The sequence below is a fragment of the Pongo abelii genome, chromosome 18, assembly GCF_028885655.2.
Source record: "Pongo abelii isolate AG06213 chromosome 18, NHGRI_mPonAbe1-v2.0_pri, whole genome shotgun sequence".
Classification (NCBI taxonomy): Eukaryota; Metazoa; Chordata; class Mammalia; order Primates; family Hominidae; genus Pongo; species Pongo abelii.
In genome coordinates this window covers 6,752,557-6,773,366 of record NC_072003.2, presented here as the reverse complement: position 1 = coordinate 6,773,366, position 20,810 = coordinate 6,752,557, and the positions used below count along the sequence as shown (strand labels likewise).

At 45.9% G+C, this 20,810-nt stretch overlaps 1 protein-coding gene across 17 annotated transcripts in view; it reads right to left on the bottom strand.

Moving 5' to 3' along the window:
* The window catches only part of RBFOX1 (RNA binding fox-1 homolog 1), a 2,503,848-nt gene that overhangs the window by 2,250,318 nt on the left and 232,720 nt on the right, over positions 1-20,810 (bottom strand). For 15 of the 17 annotated variants that reach the window (XM_054533103.2, XM_054533097.1, XM_054533099.1 and 12 more), the window contains exon 2: positions 16,934-16,972. The exons of 1 other annotated variant lie outside the window; for it this stretch is intronic. In XM_054533103.2, the coding sequence (XP_054389078.2) occupies positions 16,934-16,972 (39 nt within the window). Of the gene's footprint in view, positions 1-16,933; positions 16,973-19,440; positions 19,526-20,810 lie in introns of those variants that run through there. One more of the 17 variants, XM_054533134.2, reaches the window with a different exon arrangement.

Here is a 20,810-nt window from a genome sequence, read left to right as displayed (position 1 = left end):
CTGTCCAGCCAGATTCATGGGTGAATTTAGAAGGAGATCATCCCCAGTCAGGCCTTGAGTTAACTGAAGTTCTGGATGGCATCTTTGTTTTTGTTTTTATTTTTGAGATAGGATCTTGCTCTGTTTCCCAGGCTGAAGTGCAGTGGCACGATCACAGTTCACTGCGGCCTCAACCTCTTTGGTGCAAGCAATCCTCCAACCTCAGCTTCCTGAGTAGTTGGGACTATAGGTGCACACCACCATGCCCAGCTGTTTATTTTTATTTTTGGCAAGACAGGGTCTTACTATATTGCTCAGGCTAGTCTCAAACTCCTGGGCTCAAGCAATCCTCCTGCCTCCACCTGTCAAAGTGCTGGGATCACAAGCATGAGTCACCATGCGTGGCCCTGGCAGGCATCGGATTACAGCCTGTGAGAGATTCTTGAGGCAGGGCACCCCACAAAGCCATTGCACAAATGCCAACCCACAGAAACCATGAAATAATAAATGTCTGTTGTTTTAAACCGCTAAGCTTGGGGGTAATTTGTTACACAGCAATAGATAACTAATACACTCATCCATATTTGTATTCCCCCAACAGTGCTTTGCTTTATCAGCAGATCAGAAGGCGAATTTCAGCTGCAATCCTGTCTACAGCATTAGAAAAGACAAATTGGCATATACAGAGGTAGCAAGTTCACCGTATTTCACACTTCAAAATGCAGAGTCTGACAGCTACAGCGGCTGGGATAGACAGGAAGCTATCAGTCTACAAAGTAAAATCAGAAGGGTGTGGAAATAAGACACAATTAGATCTGGAAGGAGCTTTAGAATTCCAAGGCAACCCCAGTTTCCATCTTACAGATGGGCAAAAAATGCCTAATGGGATTAGTCAAGCAATACTTCCTCTGGGGACAAGCGTGGGAAAGAGCAGCAGTCACAGACAGGCTGAGACCAAGTGTGTCTTGATCAACTAATGATGTGTGCCAACAGCATGAAGCGGGAGTGCGTGCCACATGTCTGCCATCCTTGCTACTGGTGCTTCTAGAACTGCAGAAGAAAAAGTGGCTCTATCCCATTGTGGAAACCCAAGCCATCAAGGACTCCGGACTCCGAGGATGAGAATATTTGCTTCACCCCCGACCCCAACCCCACAGACATGCTTTGTAAAATGTTTTTAGGAACCCCCTACCCAGGGCTACAGACTTAAAGGCACTCTGTGGGGTTAGAACTCTGTGACATGAATGTGTTTTATTGACTGTGATAGATGACAGTTTGTATCTGTCCTATAAGGTCCCTACTCAGAGAAAATTCAAAGGGATAGAAAGAGGGACTTCTAACCCATAAGCTGCTTAGAGTCTCCAAAGAATAAGGATTCTTTTCTTTTTGTTTGCCCTTAAGGATCTTGAAAATATCCCCTTCCCAGAGCAGGAAATGAATGCCCCATTTTATTTACATTAGGTTGACGATATTTTGCTCTCCCAGGAAAAGCCATTTGCCCAGAGGCAATACCCAGATGGTCCACCAGTACCCCTTCTTTGTGCAAAATAGCAGCACGTTTAGAAGCAAGGATGGTAGATGCAAGGCACACACATCCCCATCCTCTGCCTCATGCCCCAGCAGGCATCCTTAATCAATCAAGACATTCCTTCCTAATCAACCTGAATGCGGCCTCAGAACCTATGTAAACATAGCACTTCAAGCAGTCCCTACAATTGATTGGCATCAGCATGAAAAATTAGATTTGCATTAAGTGCCTGCTTTGTCTTTCTCCCTGGCTCAGATGCTGACTTCTGCACCAGGCAGCCCTGGCTGTCTTCCCTACTCAAGCTTCACCCTTGAAAAGTTGCACCTTGCCATTTGCCAGCCCCGCCTGGGCTGCAAGAAGCAGGAAAAATAGCCAAACATACATCTTTCCATCTTCCCCTTCGGCTGGAAGGCAAAGTCTCTACCTCCCAGTACCAAATGGTGTGCATCACACTCCTTCAGCATGCAAGAAACTGATGAAGAGAGTTATCCACATCTGCAACTGGAGAAATAAGAAGGCCTGAGCTGCCCGACCCTAGATGCTCTATGGCTCATCTGGACCACAAGGTCTTACAAATCCTGGGACTTGAAAGAGAGTGAAAAAAGCATTGTGAGAGTAAGTGATGGCTCATGTGTTTATCACACGATTCGCCATGGTGAAAGTCCCTAGTGTAGGATCTTTACTTGGACAGGGTCCCTGTCATCACCACCTAAGAAGAGGCTGTTATGGGCTGAACTGTATCCCTCCAAAATTTGTGTGTTCAAGCTCGAAGTCCCAGTACTTCAGAATGTGACCGTATTTGGTGATAGAGTCTTTAAAGAAGTAACTAAAGTGAGATGAGGTCATTAGGGTGGGCCCTTATCCCATCCCACTGGCATCCTTTGATTAGGACACAGACACAGAGGGAAGACCATATGGAGACACGGTAAGAAGGCAGATCATCTACAAGCCACAGAGAGAGGGCTCAGAAGGAACCAACCTACTGACACTTTGGTCTCAGACTCGCAGCCTCCAGAATGATGACAGAATGCAGTTCTGTTGTCTAAACCACACAGGCTGTGGTACTTTGTGATGGCAGCCCTTGCAAACTAATACAAGAGCTGACCATGACATTTTAGGAAAAGTGAAGCACTTGGTATCTTCTTTCCCAGGACAGGATAAATAGCCATGATCAATCATCTATGCATCATGTATAGATGAAAGAAAACAACACAACTTTTATCATTTCATTTCTCAAAAATACAGACAGGTATTAACAAGAAAACAAAAAATGGTCCATGAACTTACTACCATAATAAACCCTGCTGACACTGAAAATACACTGGGTTAGACAATTCAAATGGTATTGAAAGATACAAAATGCCCTATTCTCCCAGTCCATCAGCGCAGCCTATTTTAGTTCCCAATGGCTTTCTTAATTCCTTCTAGAAAATTCCAAGGAAATAGGTCATGGGTGTCAACAAGAAACCAGACATTATGCTGGGGTGAAGATGCTCAATAGAAGACCCCAGTCCTGCCTTGGATGACACCTGTCTAATGAGGAAGCTAGACATGAAAAATCAACTCAACATTTTGAGATATGAAAAGTGCCTCCGCAGAGGTTGTGAAGATCAATCTAAGTGCAAAGAAGAGGAACAAACTAACTCCTTCACTTCCAACAGTGAGAGTTGGAGTATTTTTAGAGCTAGTAGACTTGTGTGGGATAACAGGCATTCACATTCAATGTTCTGATTGTGTAGGTTGCTACAACCTGCATGAATGCTCAGCTCAGACTTTAGACGGAGCATTCCACCTCCAGGATATACACTACATAGATTGCCTTGAAAAATATGAAAATATATATGGCAATAACGTTTCAGTGAAATATTGCTTCTAAGAGCAAATCAGTGGAAACAACCCAACTGTCAAGATCAAACAAGTCATGGTACATCCACATGATGATATATTATGCAGGCACTGAGAAGAAAGGCACAGAACTGTTTCTGCTGATCTGGAAGGGGCTCCAAGATACAAGATGAAGGGAAAAAAAGCAAGTCACAAAAGAGTGTGTTATGAATGGCCACTCTGGTATAAATATTCAAGGCTACATGTGCACACTCACATACACACTAGCATAGCCATGGGTGAATTTTCTAGAAAGAATTAAGAAAGCCATTGGGAACTAAAATAGGCTGGGCTGGTGGACTGGGGGAACAGGGCATTGTGCATCTTTCTATACCATTTGAACTGTCTAATCCCGTGCATTTTCAGCAGCAGCAGGGTTTATTATGGTAGTGAGTTCATGGAACATTTTTTGTTTTCTTCTTAATACTTGTATTTTTGAGAAAGGAAGCTGTAAATTGTGCTTTTTTTTTTTAATAATCTATACATGATGCATAGGTGGACGAGGTGTTTATGGATGTGTAGTACGTGTGGGTGTGTTTTTATCTCATCCTCTTTGGGACCTTGGAGAGAGATTAGGAGAAAATCCCCCAACGGCTTTGACCCCTGGTCAAAGGCTTCAACATTCATCATTAGCAATTCTACAGAGCACAGCAAGGATTTCTTTTATGCATCTCCGGATGAAAGAAAATCTAGATCACAACTCATTCTGTGAATCTAAGATAGCTTCCCTCTTTGAGGAGGAGACCTCCCACCTAAGCATGTGAGCCACCCTGGACTGGAGCCCAGCAAGCCTGGATGCAGAACACCACTTTCTGACCCTGACCAGGAGAAAACCAGGCCTGTAGGCAAGGAGGAGGGCCAAGCTCTTGACCTCCTGTGGGCTGGGCTAGAGGGTGGGGAGAAAGAAACCAAGGAAGGGAAGGACCCTGGACACTGAAGACGGGTCTCTGCCACTGCATCTGAGCAAAATGCCTGGTGGGAAACAGGAAGCAAACTGGAGCTTAAGGAATGTTTTAGGAAGCCCAAGGACACATCTGTCCACCATGAATACAGGTAGCAGGGGAGAAATAATTCTTTTTTTGCGGGGGGTGGGGGGCGGGGATGGAGTTTCCTTCTTGTCTCAGGCTGGAGTGCAATGGCACAATCTGGGATCACTGCAACCTCTACCTACTGGGTTCAAGCGATTCTCCTGTCTCAGCCTCCCAAATAGCTGCGATTACAGGCGTGCACCACCACACGCAGCTAATTTTTGTATTTTTAGAAGAGATGGGGTTTCACCATGTTGGCCAGGCTGGTCTCGAACTCCTGACCTTAGGTCATCCACCTGCCTCAGCCTCCCAAAGTGCTGGGATTACAAGCATGAGCTACCATGCCTGGCCGGGGAGAAATAATTCTAAGGAAACAATACTCCACCTGAAGCTCAGCCTTGGAGTGGCTTTGCAAAGGAGGCCTTTGGAATCAGAGAGGGTTCAAACCCCATCTCTAACCTCTCCTAGCTGTGTGGCCTCAGGCAAATCACCTGACTTCTCTGTGCTTACAGTCCTTGTTCTAGGGACAGAGATGAGCAATGAACAGGGCAAACATGTCATCTGATTGGCAACAAGGCTTGTTGCCAATCAAATGACAGCACCAAGATTTGACAAAGGCCATGAAGGAAATCAAACAGAGGCCATGACAGAAGATAATGAGGGCCGAAGAAGTCTCTCTGCAAACGCGACATTTAAACTGTGACTGCATTTTTATGTAATGGAATAAGCCGTCTCTCGCCCCTTGTGGAAGCCAGGGTCCTGGAAGGGAACAGATGGCAAGTTCAAATTAAGATAATTTGGGAGGAAATTAATAAAAAGACTATTCATAAAGGTATGGGCAGGGGGTAAAGGAGCCACAAGTTATAATCTGGTGCCCTGCAGCTAGTGATAGTGAGGGTCCCCGCTCTGCCCTCATCCCTAAACCCAAATACAGACAGAGAGGGTTGCCTGACAGCAGCAGAGATCTTAGCTTAGGAATACAGCAGCCCATGGGAGGGAGCAGGGCCTATAAATGCCCTCTTCTCTCCTTCCTCCTCCTGTAACATACTATGGCTCCCTATTGCCCAAACCCAATGAGAAACCAGTGGGAAAAGGTGCCTCGTGCTGGGGTTTACATGGGAAAGCACATCAACAGTGGAGAAGAGCATCAAACAGAGGAGAAGAGTAGAAAGCGGGTCTGGAAAAGTAAGCAGATGCTACCCATTTGTTCCCCTTCTGCACATCGGAATCTTGGGGGGTCATATTAGAATTTGTTAACGCTCCTAATCCTGCATTCATAAGGCCAATGAGAATTACCTTGTATGTGTTTTATGTGTATGTGTTTAATTCTAAATGCTTGATGATTTGCTATAGACACATTTCTTGCAAGGGGCTTTCACTGTCTAGAGCTTTAGATGTCCCAAGTAATCAATAATGCTGCAGCTCTGACTCCAAATTAAATAACTGCACATTCATTACCCATTACTGGAAGCACACCAGGAACTCCCCCTCCAGAAGCACAAATCCCCATGCTCAAAGCCTTCCTTCTCCTCTGCTACCCACTCTAATCGTCTGGCAGCTTGGATCGGACAATGTGAATATCATCCGGCTTTTAGAAATCAAACTCCCTTCGCTGGTCTAACCTAAATTGGGATGAAAAATGCCAAGGCTCTGAAATTTACTCCGCCAAGCCGAGCCCCAAGGGAGGACATAACATTTGGCTGCAGAATCGGGAAATGTTTGGCTGCTTCCCTGTCATCTGCTTCTCCAAGGAAAGCGGAGGAACACAGAATTTCAGCTCCATAGTGTGTGGATCCCCTGCTCCCTCCCTACTGAGCTGCCAAAACAAAAGGAAGGGTTACCTAGAAGTGGGGAGTAAGGTGGACCACAGTGATATGTAATGAGAACCAAGGAGAACTGCATTTGGGGCTGAGCAAGTTGAGTTTCACATCACGCCCTTTCTGTCTCAGCTAACGAAAAACATCACGCTAAGTGGCCAGGGAAGAACAATAGTGTCTGAGCCAGAAATTTCCTTCAGTGACACAACACATCATTTTGCAAGTACGCACTTCTAGGAGGTCTTTTCTGTGATCAGAAAGCTATAAAGCACCCATAAGAGAAACTCATCCTGACATACATGCCCATCAGGAGAGAAGAGAGACTGGTGTTATATGCACCCCAGCCCCCAGACAGGAAGCTCTGCAATGAGGGTAAGCAGTAAGATACTGACTATGGATCAAATACCATCTAGACAAAAATCAGAATGAACCCTATTAGTTGTCCCATCCCAACTCAGCTTCTTGTAGATTAAGAGAAACAGCCCGTGCAATTACTTCAATCACTTATGCAAAGTAAGATCGTTTCCCAAATTGGAAGTGACAGTCTGGGCCACCTGGTAGGAAAGGCAGCCTGTCCCCAGGAGGGGCTGAGCATTTCTCTCCTAGCTCTTTGGGTATTTGCTTGGTCGTGAGATAATCATAATCAAAATCATTACGTCCTTCCCCAGCACCATCACCATCATCCATCTGCCGGTGTAGCAGGGCATTGAGTGCAACTTTTCAGTTCCCCTGAAACCAGCTCTAAGGCTTGTGGCTAGGAAAAAAAATACAGGCACCAAAAATATCTTCAGCCTGGGCAACACAGCAAGACCCCATCTCTACAAATAATTTTTAAAATTAGCTGGATGTAGTGGCATGCGCTTGTGGTTCCACCTACTTAGGAGGCTAAGGTGGGAGGGATCGCCTGAGCCCTGGAGGTCGAGGCTGCTGTGAGCCTTCATTGTACCACCACACTCCAGCCTGGGTGACAGAGCGTGACCTGTCTCAAAAAAATAAATAAATAAATAAACACCAAAATAGCTTATCAATGTGTGTTTTCCAAATCTGTATATACAGATAACATCAGTTACAAAAAGTTTAGTATGTGCTATCATGGCTAGATGGAGAGGTAGACATTTTTATTTGAATAACTGGGAGAACTAGATTGAGAAAGGTTAACTTGGAGGGCTGCCTGGAAGATACAAGACTCTAGCCATCTTGAGGAAAGGATTTGTGCCCAGGAAATAGAAGAAACTTGGAAGTTAAAGGCAGGGTCTGCACAAACCCAGAGGCACCCCAGAGGCAGGGAAGGGAGCTGGTGGTTTGTGCAGCAATAAATTAAAAAGGCATCCATGGAGCAAATCATATTAAACATGTATCTTGTCCTCAACAAGTAAATTCCAGACACTACTCAAAACACTTAATTTATCTTACTTTGCTTGAACTCCACAATGACCCGGTAAGATGGGCACTGTTAAACCTCTGAGTGCCAGGGCTGAGCTTCAAATTGAGGCAGTTGTCTTCAGAGTTCACTTACTTGACCACTACATGAATGAGTAATGAGCTCACGGTCCAATGAAAACAATGCCAATTAAGTAGGGAGAACGACTGTGTTCTGGAGTAATCGAGAATCTTGCAATCACATGGAGGCATTAGGAACAGCAGCCTCAGCCTCTCCAGTTTGGAGCATATAAGAAATGTCTGGTCTCACTCCAGATTTACCAAATCAGATTCTGCACTTTATTATTTTTTTAATTGACAAGTAAAATATGGCATATATTCATGGTATATGACATGATGTTTTGCGATATGTGTACACTGCAGAACAGCTAAATCAAGCTATGTAACATGCATTGCCTGATTCTGCATTTTAACAACGGTAACCAGGGGCTCCCTCTATGCATTAAAACGTGAGTTGTGCTGGTCTCAAAGTCTGGGGTCAATAATGTAAGTCTAAGACAAGAAGGGGGCACTCTGGCTTAAAACAAGGCAGGTAGGGGCCTGGATGAGCTGCTTTGGTTAAAAGCTAGAGTCACACTTTGGAGGCCTGGGCAGGAGGATCACTTGCACACAGGAGTTTGAGACTGCAGCGGCCTATGATCGTGCCACTGTACTTGCACTTCAGCCTGGATAACATAGCAAGGCCTCATCTTAAAATAAAAATAAAAATAAAAATAAACTAGAGCCAGGTCCAGGCACTCATGGCTCTGCCACTTCCTCAGATATGGGGCTCTGGGCATCTTATGAAACCTCAAAGACTCACCTTCACCATTTGAACAGTGGAAGCAAAGGACTGACTCCTCACTGGGTTGTCACAAAGATTAGGTGAGAAATTCTATATGTGGTGCTTAAGCACAGCACCTGCTAAATATTAATCCTCCACATAAATATTACCTATTACTACACCTATGGCAAAATTATAAATTATTGACATTTAGCTGGCTCTGAAGGTCCCAATTATAGTTGACAATGCCTGGGAAGGGGTTGGAAGAAGGTGCAGAAAAATGCAAAATGCAGCTGAGCTAAATTTCCTCATCCTATCTGGACAGAGTTTAAAGCTGTCATCTCATTCTTGACTTTGAATCTTAGAGAAACAAGGGTTACGGCAGCCTTTTCAGAAGAACTTCAAGGCTCAACTTAAATCGCATGTAGAATTAATAGCAGGATGCCTACCTTCAAATCAGCAGGTAAGATAAAAGGAAATTTAACAGACTCTACAGAGCAAAGAACAGAGAAAACAAATGAAGCAGCGAGGAAAGTCTTTGTAATAAATAATTTTTTAAATGACAGAAGATCAAACATATCTATTATGGCAAATATATTTGCACTAAATTCCTCTATTAAAAGACTAGGACTCTCAGACTGGCTGAATAAACGAAATCCATCCATGTGGCACTTCCAAGAGACACCTACAACAAAAGGCAATTTTACAAAATGAAGGGCAGCATGTCCAGGCCTACTCATGGGAACCAAAGAAAGAATGGAGAATAACGCTGGTTTCAGAAAAACCCAAGGCAGGATGCATCAGCCAACCTCAAGATGGTCATTTTCTATTAATAAAAGGTTCAATCCATAGCCAATGCTAGTCAATAAATAGCCTTTGTGAGTCAAATGGTATGGGCTCAGAATATGTACAGCACAATCTTTGGCCAGTACCAAGAAAAACAAACAGAAATAAACTAACTCTGGGAGATCCTAACCAACCTATCTCATATGAAAAATAAAGAACCCCATGCTACCCCATGCTTATAAAATAAATAAGGTTTGTCATACAGAGAGAGCACCTTTACAAATGTCCAGGAGTTTTTTTTTTTTTTTTTTTGAGACAAAGTCTCGCTCTTGTCCCCCAGGCTGGAGTGCAATGGCGCGATCTCAGCTCACTGCAACCTCTGCCTCCTGGGTTCAAGAGATTCTCCTGCCTCAGCCTCCCAAATAGTTGGGATTACAGGTGCCCACCACCACACTTGGCTAGTTTTTCTGTTTTTAGTAGAGACGGAGTTTCACCATGTTGGCCAGGCTGGTCTCGAGCTCCTGACCTCAGATGATCTGCCCACCTCGGCCTCCCAAAGTGCTGGGATCACAGGAGTGAGCCACCGTGCCTGGCCGTCCAGGGGTATTTTCTAAACACACATTAATGAACAAGTTAGGCTTTAACGAAGTCCCCTCAGTAGGTTCTGTACAATCTACTTTCTCAGCCTATAGTGTAAGTGGAAATTAATTTTTAAAACTCCTGTTGTGACAAGTTCCTAATGCTTAGAAGTTCACGAGCACCTTGACGGATGCTGTAGTTGAATAATGGGTAGGGTTTGAATAATCCAAGATGGAGTAATGCCAAAGAAATTCTTATTTGCTTTGGAATATGGTCACAAACTCAGGGAAATTCAACCAGACTTGCCCACTTGTCTGTCCATCCACCCATTCATCCTTCTTTCCTTCCTTATTTCCATCCATTCACACATCTACTCATCCGTCCGTCCACCTATCCATCTATCCATCCGTGTACCATCCATCTACCCATCACCCACCCATCCATCCATCTACCCACCCACCCTTCCTTCCTTCATTCCATCCATTTACCTACCCACCCTTACATCTGTCTTTCCATCCATCCACACTTCCCTTCCATCCATCTACCCACCCACCCTTACATCTGTCCTTCCACCCACCCACCTTCCCTCTTTCCATTCATCCATCCATCTACCCACTCACCTTTCCATCCATCCTTCTACCCATCCTTCTATTCATCCATCCATCCATCCATCCACCCACCCACCCACTCATCCATCCATCCATCTACCCACCCATCCTTCCTTCCTTCTGTCCATCCACCCACCCACCCTTACATCTATCCTTCCATCCATCCACCCATCCTTCCTTACGTCCATTTTTTCATCCATTCATCTACCCACTCTTCTATCCATCCATCCACCCATGATATGTGCATTATCTACTCTCTACTAAGTAGTACACAAGGTACTGGGAATGGAATAAAAAGGTGAGGTACTGCTTATTAGGAATTTTATAGATCCATAGCCATGCAAAAAAAAAAAAGAAAGAGAAAAAACAGGGTAAGTACAGAAAGTAATCAAAAAGAGGTATGATGATAAGCAATGACACATCACAGTGTAACAGGAGTAATGAGGTGTCAGGTAAGGTCTGTTTCTCACCTAACAAATATTTATCAGATGTTCATTATATACCATGCCCAGAAGCTATCACAGTGAATGAGACATATTTCTTGGGGAGCATATATTTTTGTGGGAAGAAATCACGTAAATAAACATGAGAACAAAAAAGGAATATTATTTCAGATCATGCTGAGTGCCATGGAAAAGACAGAACAGGGCAATGGAAAGGGGCATGTTTGAGCCAGGGCAGTCATCAAACTCTCAGGAGGAGGGACATCAGCTCTGAGAGCCTCATGGATCAAGGCAGGGGCAGAGGCAATGTCAGAAAGGTGACTGGAGCCAGCTCGTGTCAGTGTCAGGCTGTCCAGACATAGTCTGATAACAACGGGAAGCCTTGGGACTTTGAGCAGGAATTCCATGTGTTTCTGCTGGATCCCCTACGACAACCTGAGTTCCTCTGGAAGCCAGACACCCTTTTATGCCAAAGTTACCTATGCAGGCAGGCGTGCAGCTTCCACGGAGGATCAGATGGCAAATCCTGCCCTAATTATGCTGGTAATTATGAGCTGACACTTGCAGAGCAAGAAAGAACATTCCTTCTGTTAGGAAATGATCAACTGGGAAGCCAGTCCCGGCCTCTCAAACAGGGAAAGCGCTGTGAATTTACAAACAGCTGATGAAAGGAGGCGAGACCCAGTCCAGGAGGGCAGCACAGAAATCACTCAAGAAATAATTAAGGAGCCTGGAAGACGAGAAGAAGATTTCGTTCCAGTATGCACACGGACCCTTCTGGCCCCTGGGGCAGCATTAAAAAGAGCAAATACTCCTCAGTCAGTCTGACCAAGATTTTAATCCTTGCCCTGACTGTGGTGAGCCGGGAGACCTGGTAGCCTGGGAAGGTTATTTGCCTCTCTGACCCTAAGGCTTCCCACTGCTGCAAATGGGTTTAATAACAATCTTTCTTGCAATGGGGGTTGGGGGACAATGTTGGGAGGATTACACGACATCACATTTGTAAGGTGCCTGGAACACAGTAGGTGTACAAGCAATGCCAGGCCCTCCTCCCCAGGCTTCCCTATGCCTCATCGGTGGAAGCTCTGGAGTGAGGAGGAAGGGAAAGAGAATAAAAGGGAGGGTGCTGCCAACCACAGAGGTTATTATGCTCCCTGGTGATGCTAGAAGGCAGGGAGAGAGCTGTGATAATAAGATTCTCACCCCGTTTTCTGTGTGATGGCGAATAACAGAGACATGAGAAAAGAGCATCTGTCAGAACTCACAGAGAAGGCAGACAAGGCAAGGAGATCAAAGGAATAAATCCATTGCAATCTGAAAAACAGCCTGCCTGCTTTCATCTGTCTGGGAGGTGACACAAGGACCCACACTCCAGCCAAAAACACACTTTCTTCCACCCATGCTGCATGGAGTGGGGCTGAAGGCATGGCAGCTTCCAAAACACACCCCCTTCGAGGATAATAAATCTTCTCCCTGGTCTGGCCACACCTCGCCAGGACCTTGATCCCCACTCCAGGCTAAGCTCTAGAACTATACCCCTGCCAAGGAGATTTATCCATTTTAAAAGGTCAGAGAATTATTGCCACCGAAGCTTGGGCTCAGAGCAGGTGTAAATACTCCCGAGGTCCCATGAGTGCTTTATCACACTCAGGAGTGAGGACCTGGGGCATGTTGTGCCTTGGGGAAGTTCCTTCCCAGGCAGACCATGTAACTGCCCTGGTGCCTGGAGAGACAGACGGTTCTCTGGGGGTGGGGACCTATATGCCCATGCCACCTTTTATCACTTTCTTCTCCCTCTCACCTGGGAAGGGTCTCATCTTCAGCTTCCTGGGCTGCCAGCAATGGTAGGGACCTGGATCCTCTCTGTTCAGTTTCATAGAGCATCTCTCAGAGGGAAAAAGGACACCACTCAACAGATTCCTACCTCAACCCAGTCACTGAAATAATGAAAAGGCAGAAGTGCAAGGCCACTTAAAAAACATCTTAACTGTAAAGACTAGATCACCTGTTTTCCAATACGCTGGTTCCTGAGCCTCTCTTCAAAGAGGAACGGAATGCCATTTCCTCAATAGGAATTCCCATGTTCTCACATCCGACTAAGAACTTTTTAGCATCTAAAGATGCTCTGGGGGCTGTGTGGATCTGGGAAAGCCGAGAATATAATGAGTTTTTAAAAGTAATCAATCAGACTGGGCACAGTGGCTCACGCCTGTAATCCCAGCATTTTGGGAAACCGAGGCCAGTGGATCACCTGAGGTCAGGAGTTCGAGACCAGCCTGGCCAACATAGTGAAACCCCCTCTCTACTAAAAATACAAAAAATTAGCCAGGTGTGGTGGCAGGCACCTGTCATCCCAGCTACTTAGGAGGATGAGGCAGTAGAATCGCTTGAACCCAGGATGCGGAGGTTGCAGTGAGCTAAGATCGCACCACTGTACTCCAGCCTGGGTGACAAGAGTGAAACTCTGTCTCAGAAATAATAATAATAATTGCTGCACTGGTATGAAAAATGCTAATACTTTCAGGGAGCCTGGTAAAGCCTCCAGATACAATGGGAGGGTTCCAGGCTGCAGAGGCGGACAGACCAGGGTTCAAATCCCAGCTCTGCCACTTACAAGTAGTGTGACTGTGGGCAGGTTACCTCAGCTCTCTGGGCTCCTGCACTCCATGGTAGAAAAAGAGAGATGATGAGACCCAGTTGCTCAGATGCTGTATGGATTTAGGCTGATGGGTTATCACGCGGCTCATGGGTGATGCCCACTGAATTATTATTTCGTCAAGTTGCCTTTGACAGCCCTGAGATAGAAAGGGAGCGGGAGAGAGATGAATAGAGTTTGAGAGAGACAGGGAGAGAGAATGTGTGCGTGTGTATCTGGGTTAAACAAGCTATCAACAAATCAACGCAATCAAATGACCCAGCAACTGCACAGACTTCCCAAAGTTTAGAGGTTAAGAGGCTACAGTGGGAAAAGGGGGTATACCAGGGAACAGGAATAGACACATTTGGTCCCTCCAGGTGAGAGGAGCCTGTCTCCCCTTCCCTCGATCTCCTACCCCTTCTTTGCCCAAGCCCAGTGCACAGCCTAGAACATGCTACCCAGGGCTGACGTTCCACGTGCAGGACAGCGTGGTGGGTGGAAACACGGGCGAAGGCCAGCCTTGCAGGCTTGAGACCTCGGCTCTGTTCCTCACTCTGGGAGCTCTGGGAGAAACCTTGCTGAGTTTGTTTCCCTTTGTTAAAAGACGGTGACAGTCTGGCAGCTCCTCAATAAGTTAAACACAGAATTACCATATGGCCCAACAATTCCACTCCTAGGTATATACCCACAAGAACTGAAAACAGGAACTCAAACAAGTACATGGACACAAATGTTTATGGCGGCACTCTTTGCAATAGACAAAAGGTAGACACAACCCAAATTTCCACCTCTGGATGAATGGATAATCATGTGGTCTTGCCTTACAATGGAATATTACTCAGCCATAAAAAGGAGAGAATGCTAGAATATGAATAAACCTCAAAAACATTATGCTGAATGAAAGAAGCCAGACACGAAAGACCACATACTATACAATTCCATTTATATAAAATGTCCAAAAGAGGTAAATCCACAGCAGCAGGATGCAGACTAGCAGTTGTCAGGGGCTGGGGGATGGAGGAAGGGGGAGTGACTGCTTAATGGTCGCAGGGTCTCCTTTGGGGGTGACAAAAATGTTTTGGAACTACAAAAAGGTGTGGTGGCACCACATTGTGAATGCACTAAAACCCACAGAGCTGCTCACTGTAAAACGCCTAACTTCATGTTATATGAATTTCCATTATAAACTGATTAATAAAGAGGGAAACAATGGTGCCATCACTCAGGCAGTGTAGACAGAAGCAATGGATGCACGTGAATAAGGCACCTGGGATAATCCCTGGCATATTATAAACCACCCCCCCCCACCCACCCCACAAACACTTCATTAGATGTTTCCTTGCTCTGTTGGCTTTTAACAGAGCCCACCTCCCAAACACCCAACTAGTCCTGAAATGACTTGTCTACCTGGGGGGTGTGCTGGGGAATGAGCACAGGTGCTGGGATGATACTCCCACAAAGAAAGAGGACTCTGAGAAGCTGCCACCAGTGCAAAATGCCTGAAGGCAGCTGTACCTGAGACAACCCCTCCGCCACCTGCTCCATGCTCTCCAAAGCAGCAGCAGAGGAGGCAACAGACAGGCCAGAGCTTGCCCGCTCTAGTACCCACCTCCCAAGAAAACCTCTACTGGTCAGATCCACCATCCCCACCAGGTCCTGCAGAAAGCAGAGTGGTTCAGGGTGACCACAGCATGGGTAGACACCTACCAAGAGCAAGGGAAAAGGTATAAACATCTTCTGTTCTCAGTTCCCAGCCCCAGAAGCTAGAATTGAGCTAAGTGACGGGGCGGGAAGCCAAGTGAAGAAGTAGCGACCTCTGTCCTGAGATGGATCCAATCTCCCAGGATCTCACAACTTGTAACTGTATTTCTGATAAACCAGCCAATGTCAGCACAGAGAGGATCCAGGTCAAGCAAAAGGTAGCTGCTCAGCATAATGCGCTCAAGGTTCATCCAAGTTGTAGAATGGAATGCTGCTTCCTTCCTTTTTATGGCTGTATAATATTCCACTGCATGGATAGACCGCATTTTATTTGGACATGTGAGCTATTTCTCCTTTTTGGCTTCCATGAATAATGTCACTGTGAAGTCGTGTGTCCATGTGCTTGTTTGAGTACCTGTTTTCAGCACTTTGGGGTATATATGTAGGAGTGAAATTGCTGGGCCATATGGTAATTCTATGTTTAACTTTTGGAGGAACTGCCAAACTGTTTTCAAAGTAAAAGAAGCCAGACACAAAAGGCCAGTTACTATATGATTCCACTTATGTGAAATACTCAGAATACGTGAGCCCACAGAGACAGAATGCAGACTGGTGGCTGTCAGGGGCTGAGGGGAGAGGACAACAAGAGGGGAGACTGCTTAATGGGTACAGGGCTTTACTTTGGCATGGTGAAAATGTTTTGGAAGTAGAGCGAGGTAGTGATTGCCCAACACTGTGAATGTACTAAATACTTCTAAATTGTTCATTTGAAAATGGCTAATCTTATGCTATGTGAATGTCGCCTCAATACAATTTGTTTAAAAAGCAGCTATTCAAACTCTTCTACCCATAACTGGCAGCCAACAGTAGGAGCCTGGGGAAGGGTGGACAGTAACAGGGGTGGGAGGAGGAACAAGAGGGCACGGAGCATGCCCTAATCACCACTCAAATGACAGCAAGCATAGATTCCACCTCCTCACAAAGCCTCCTTTGCCACTTAAACCATCTCCAATCCACTCAAGGGCCAGCCATGCGATCCTCTCCAATCCTATTAAACAGGAAATTTACATATGTAATAAAAAGATGCTGTCTTGACACTAATCTTGAGGAAAAAAGTTCTGACATTTGTATTAATTTTCCTTCTCAGGTTTTAATTGAAGAGTGGATACAACATCGTGGGGGAAATAAAAATCTTACTTCCTCTATCCAAGGGCCATGTGGCTTCATTAGAAATTATATTAGTTCCTTATCAAGCAACAATAATAATGTAGAGTTGAAATTGATTTAAAAAAAATGCATTGCCCCAAGGTATAGATCTGTTTGGTTCAATTATATTCTTACATGGCCAAGCTCTGGTACCTCCAGTGCTAATAAAATTGTGGCATAATGCCAGGATGTGGGCTTCACTCACCTTCAAAGCTCAATGATGAAATATAGGCAAGCACCCTCATTGTTCCCAATAAGAAGCTGTTTAACTGCCTGCCCACCCCTCAACCCTGGCAAAAATGACTTCATTTCTGGAGCTCATACATTAAAGAAGGCAAGTATATTTGATCTCATGAGCCTTCCCTGATCAATTAGTAGTGACTGTCTTGCTAAGGGATGAACTGTGCTGTGGTTGATTACAGATGTCTGCCCTGGGCAGTGAAGGTGCAGGGCTGTGACGCAAGACTTTTCTATTGCTTTCATTTCCACTAGACTTCACAGACATCCCAAGTCAGGAAAAAATGAGCACTTACCTGACCCTCAACCAGGCTGTATGGCAGGGGCAGTAGATCCTGCATTAAAAAAAAAAAAAAAAAAAAAAAAAAAGAGAGAGAGAGAAGAAACATTGAGTTTACAATGAAACAATTGATTTGGCTTTGTTTTTCTCTTAGATTTAAAAAAGAATGTTTTATTCACTCATTCTAAAAACGTCCATTAAATGCCTAACATGTGTCAGGCTCTGTTGTAGGCTTTGTTTTTGACAACAAACAAGATGACAAATCGCTGCCATAAGACAGAAGGAAGATGAGGGAGAATGTGGTAAATAAGGAAGCTAACAAATAACTATTAATAATAAATGAAGATAAGATCAGAATGATAATTCCTATGATGATAACAAGATGAATTACGGGGTGGAGAGTAACTGGTGCTACTTTAGACTAGGGGTCAAGGGGCACTGAGAGTGGAATGACAAGAAGGAGACTTCCATATGGAGGGACGGCAGGTCACACGCCCTGAGGTAGGGACAATGGGCAAGCTCTAGGAGGCAGCCCAGAGCAGCCAGAACCATCAAACCGAGTGATGGGAGAGGCAAAGAGATGATGTCAAGGTGGCAGGCAGTGACCAAAGCATATCTAGCCTTGCAGGTTGAGATACAGATTTCAGGTGTTTTTCTAAGCAATATGGGAAACCACAGGAAGATAGCATTTCTTTCTTAAAACACCCCAGCTCCTGAACTAAGATTCCCAAGGGGCACCCACAAAAACACTTGCTGCCTCGAGAAAGACGTCACTCTGTGAGTAATCTCTGATTTCAGGGCCCCGGAGTTGAAATACCTCCTCTGCCCCTACCAGGACCTGAACTCAGCCAAGCACCTCTGTTGGGTCAGAATCCAACTCCTCCCCTCGCCAAATGTAGCCCCCATGGAGGAGATCAAACCACACATACTCCCCTTGGTCTCAGAAGGCTGAGTCAGTTGCTTGCACAGGAAGGACCCTGGCTTAGTCAAAATGGCAAGGGTCCGCTGCAAAGACACTGTATGGAACATGAATCTGAGGGCCAGCCTGCCCCGAGCCCAGCACATCACTCTTCAAGCCAAGAACACCTTCTCCTTCATTCTCTCTCTGACCTAAGCTTGTGCTTCTGCCGTATTCCAGAATTGAACAAAATGATTTCCCACCTAAAGTGGGAGAAGATACCATAGCTCCCCTGTTTTCTTGCCAAAAGGTCAGACCTTTCAGGGTCCCCATGAACTCCACCAGCACCTCCTCTTCCTGCCCAGCCAAGGAAATTGCCCCAACACCAACTGGTCCCATCAAGGGCTCCAGACTCAACAAGGTGCCCCTGGGAGCTTACCCACTGCAGCACCGTGGACAGAGACCAGATGCAGCTCTGCTCTGCTGCCCAAGGTCTCAGGCACAACAGATCTGGCGATTCTGGCGAAAGCTACATTCAACCCTTGCAGTCCACGGGACTCCACTTGCTGAGTCTCAAATTCCTCAGCCTACTTCATAGGGTGGCGATTCAATGAGGCCACGCATGCCTGGTCCATGGAAAAACATTCACTGAAGGCCCGCGTGTTAAGAGCTATTATTAGTATGTTTGTTATAGTTCTTAGACGAGCCCATGACCATGAAATTAACAATTAACATGGGCTAAGGTGAGTCAGCTCCATCTCAGCTGCATGAAGAGGAGTCCTGGGGGACATGACTTTGACCTACAGTCACAATTTGGAAACAGGTAATCCACAGAGTAGATGCCGGATACATACCCGGAGAATGAGCTGTTTCTCCCAGCCCTGCTCAAAGGCTGTGTTTTAAGCTGAATTGCACCCCGCCCCACAAAACTCCTATGTTTGCGACCCCAAACCTAGGACTTCCGAATGTAAGTGACTTGCAGATAGGACCTTTAAAGAGGTGATTAAGTTAAAATGAGGCTGTTAGGCTGGGCCCTGATCCAGTCTGACTTCTGTCTTCATAAGAAGATGAAATTTGGACACACAAAGATGTCAGGGATGCAGAAGGAGAGAAGAAAGGCCAGGTGAGGACTCAGCAAGAAGATGGCCACCTACAAGGCAAGCAGAGAGGCCTCAGAAGAAACCAGTCCTGCTGACACCTCGATCTTGGACTTCTGGACTCCAGAATTGAGAGAAATAAATTTACTGTTTAAGCCACTCCATCTATATTACTTTGTTATGGCAGCCTGAGCAAACACACACACCCAGGCAGATATGGCTTTTCTCTCCCCTCTGAAAGGTGCAAAGGAGACGGTTTGTGGTTTTCAAGGTCCTCTCCTCCCAGTCTCCAGACCCCTGTGCCAGCTCAGGTGGGTCTCTGCCCTCAAGCTCCTAAAAGAGGTACCTGCAGACCAGGGTCTGCACACAGGGGCTGAACAGATACAGACCTTCCTCCTGGGCTCCTAGAGCCACACCCTGTGCCTCCCCAGCCCCTCCTCCATCCATCATGCTTCCCCTTCACAATCTCCAAGCCCTCCTTCTCTATTGCCTCCTTTCTTGGGACTCAGAAACGCGCCCAAAGCTCACCACATTATCAACTACACAGCTCTGTTTTCTTTGCTTCTTGCCATCCACCCTCCAGAGCTGGGTTGAATGCTGGAGACATGATGGGGCACAAACGGAGGAGGCCTCTCGTGGCACCTACAGTCTGGGGAGGAGAACACTGTACTGAGAGAGCTGCAAAAAAATCCACATAAAGCTACAACTCTGAAGAAGAAGCAGATGATACAAGGACCCTTGGCCCCCTGTCATCTACTCCTCAGTGCCTGGGTTCCCCGCCCACCCAGACAGCTTAGTCCACAACTAGAACGCTCTGCAGTGACTCTCCCTTCTTCAAGCTCTGTCATGTTCCCTCTCTGGCATCTTTTCCTGAGGCGTTTCCTCCTTTCTCTATGCCTATCCCAGAAATGCAAACATCCCCTAGGGTCTGCCCTTTGCCCTCCCAGAGAATCATTTACCATGGCATCTGGACCCCAATGTCTACCTCACTGGGGACCCCTGACTGTGCAGTTCTAGCCCCAATTGCTCTCCTGAGCACCAGACTCAACAGACCATCCTCTTGGCCTCTCCGCATGGGTGTCCCACAGACATATCAACTCCAGACAGCCCAAGCCAAGCTCTCCTCTCTTCCCAGCTGTGCCTCCTTCCCCTCCTGGCGCCCAGAAGGCATCCCCGTTCTCCCAGCCCACTAAGCCTAAAGCCCTGGCACCTCCTGATTCCTTCCTCCTGCTGGTCCATTACGGGGCTATTGATCCATTGCAGCTGTGCACAGCATGATGCTCCCAGGCCTGGTTATGGCAATGAGAGGCTCTTCAAAGGTTGCTGGCCACCTCTCTTTGTGCTGCTGGATACAATTTGGCTGAAAGCAAATTTGTTCAAAATAGACCTCCCACAGTGGTTGCATTTCTGGGTGTTGTAATCTTGCTGTTGCCATGAGGTGGATTTTTTTTATGATTTCTTTTTTTTTTTTTTTTTCGAGACAGTCTCACTCTGTCACCCAGGCTGGAGTGCAGTGGTGCAATCTTGACTCACTGCAACCTCCATCTCCTGGGTTCAAACGATTCTCCTGTCTCAGCCTCCCAAGTAGCTGGGATTACAGTTGTGCGTCACCATGCCTGGCTAATTTTTGTATTTTTAGTGGACACAGGGTTTCACCATGTTGGCCAGACTGATCTCAAACTCCTGACCTCAGGTGATCCACCTGCCTTGGCCTCCCAAAGTGCTGGAACTACAGGCATGACCCACCACGCCCGGCCACCATGAACTGGTTTAAAACACTTTTTATGCATCTTTAAGCACTTGGATCCATTTATTTCCCTGTATTATTTTCATTTTATTTTTTCATTTAGAAACTCAAAACCTAGTATTGCTAAGCTCAATGGTAAGTAACAACAGAC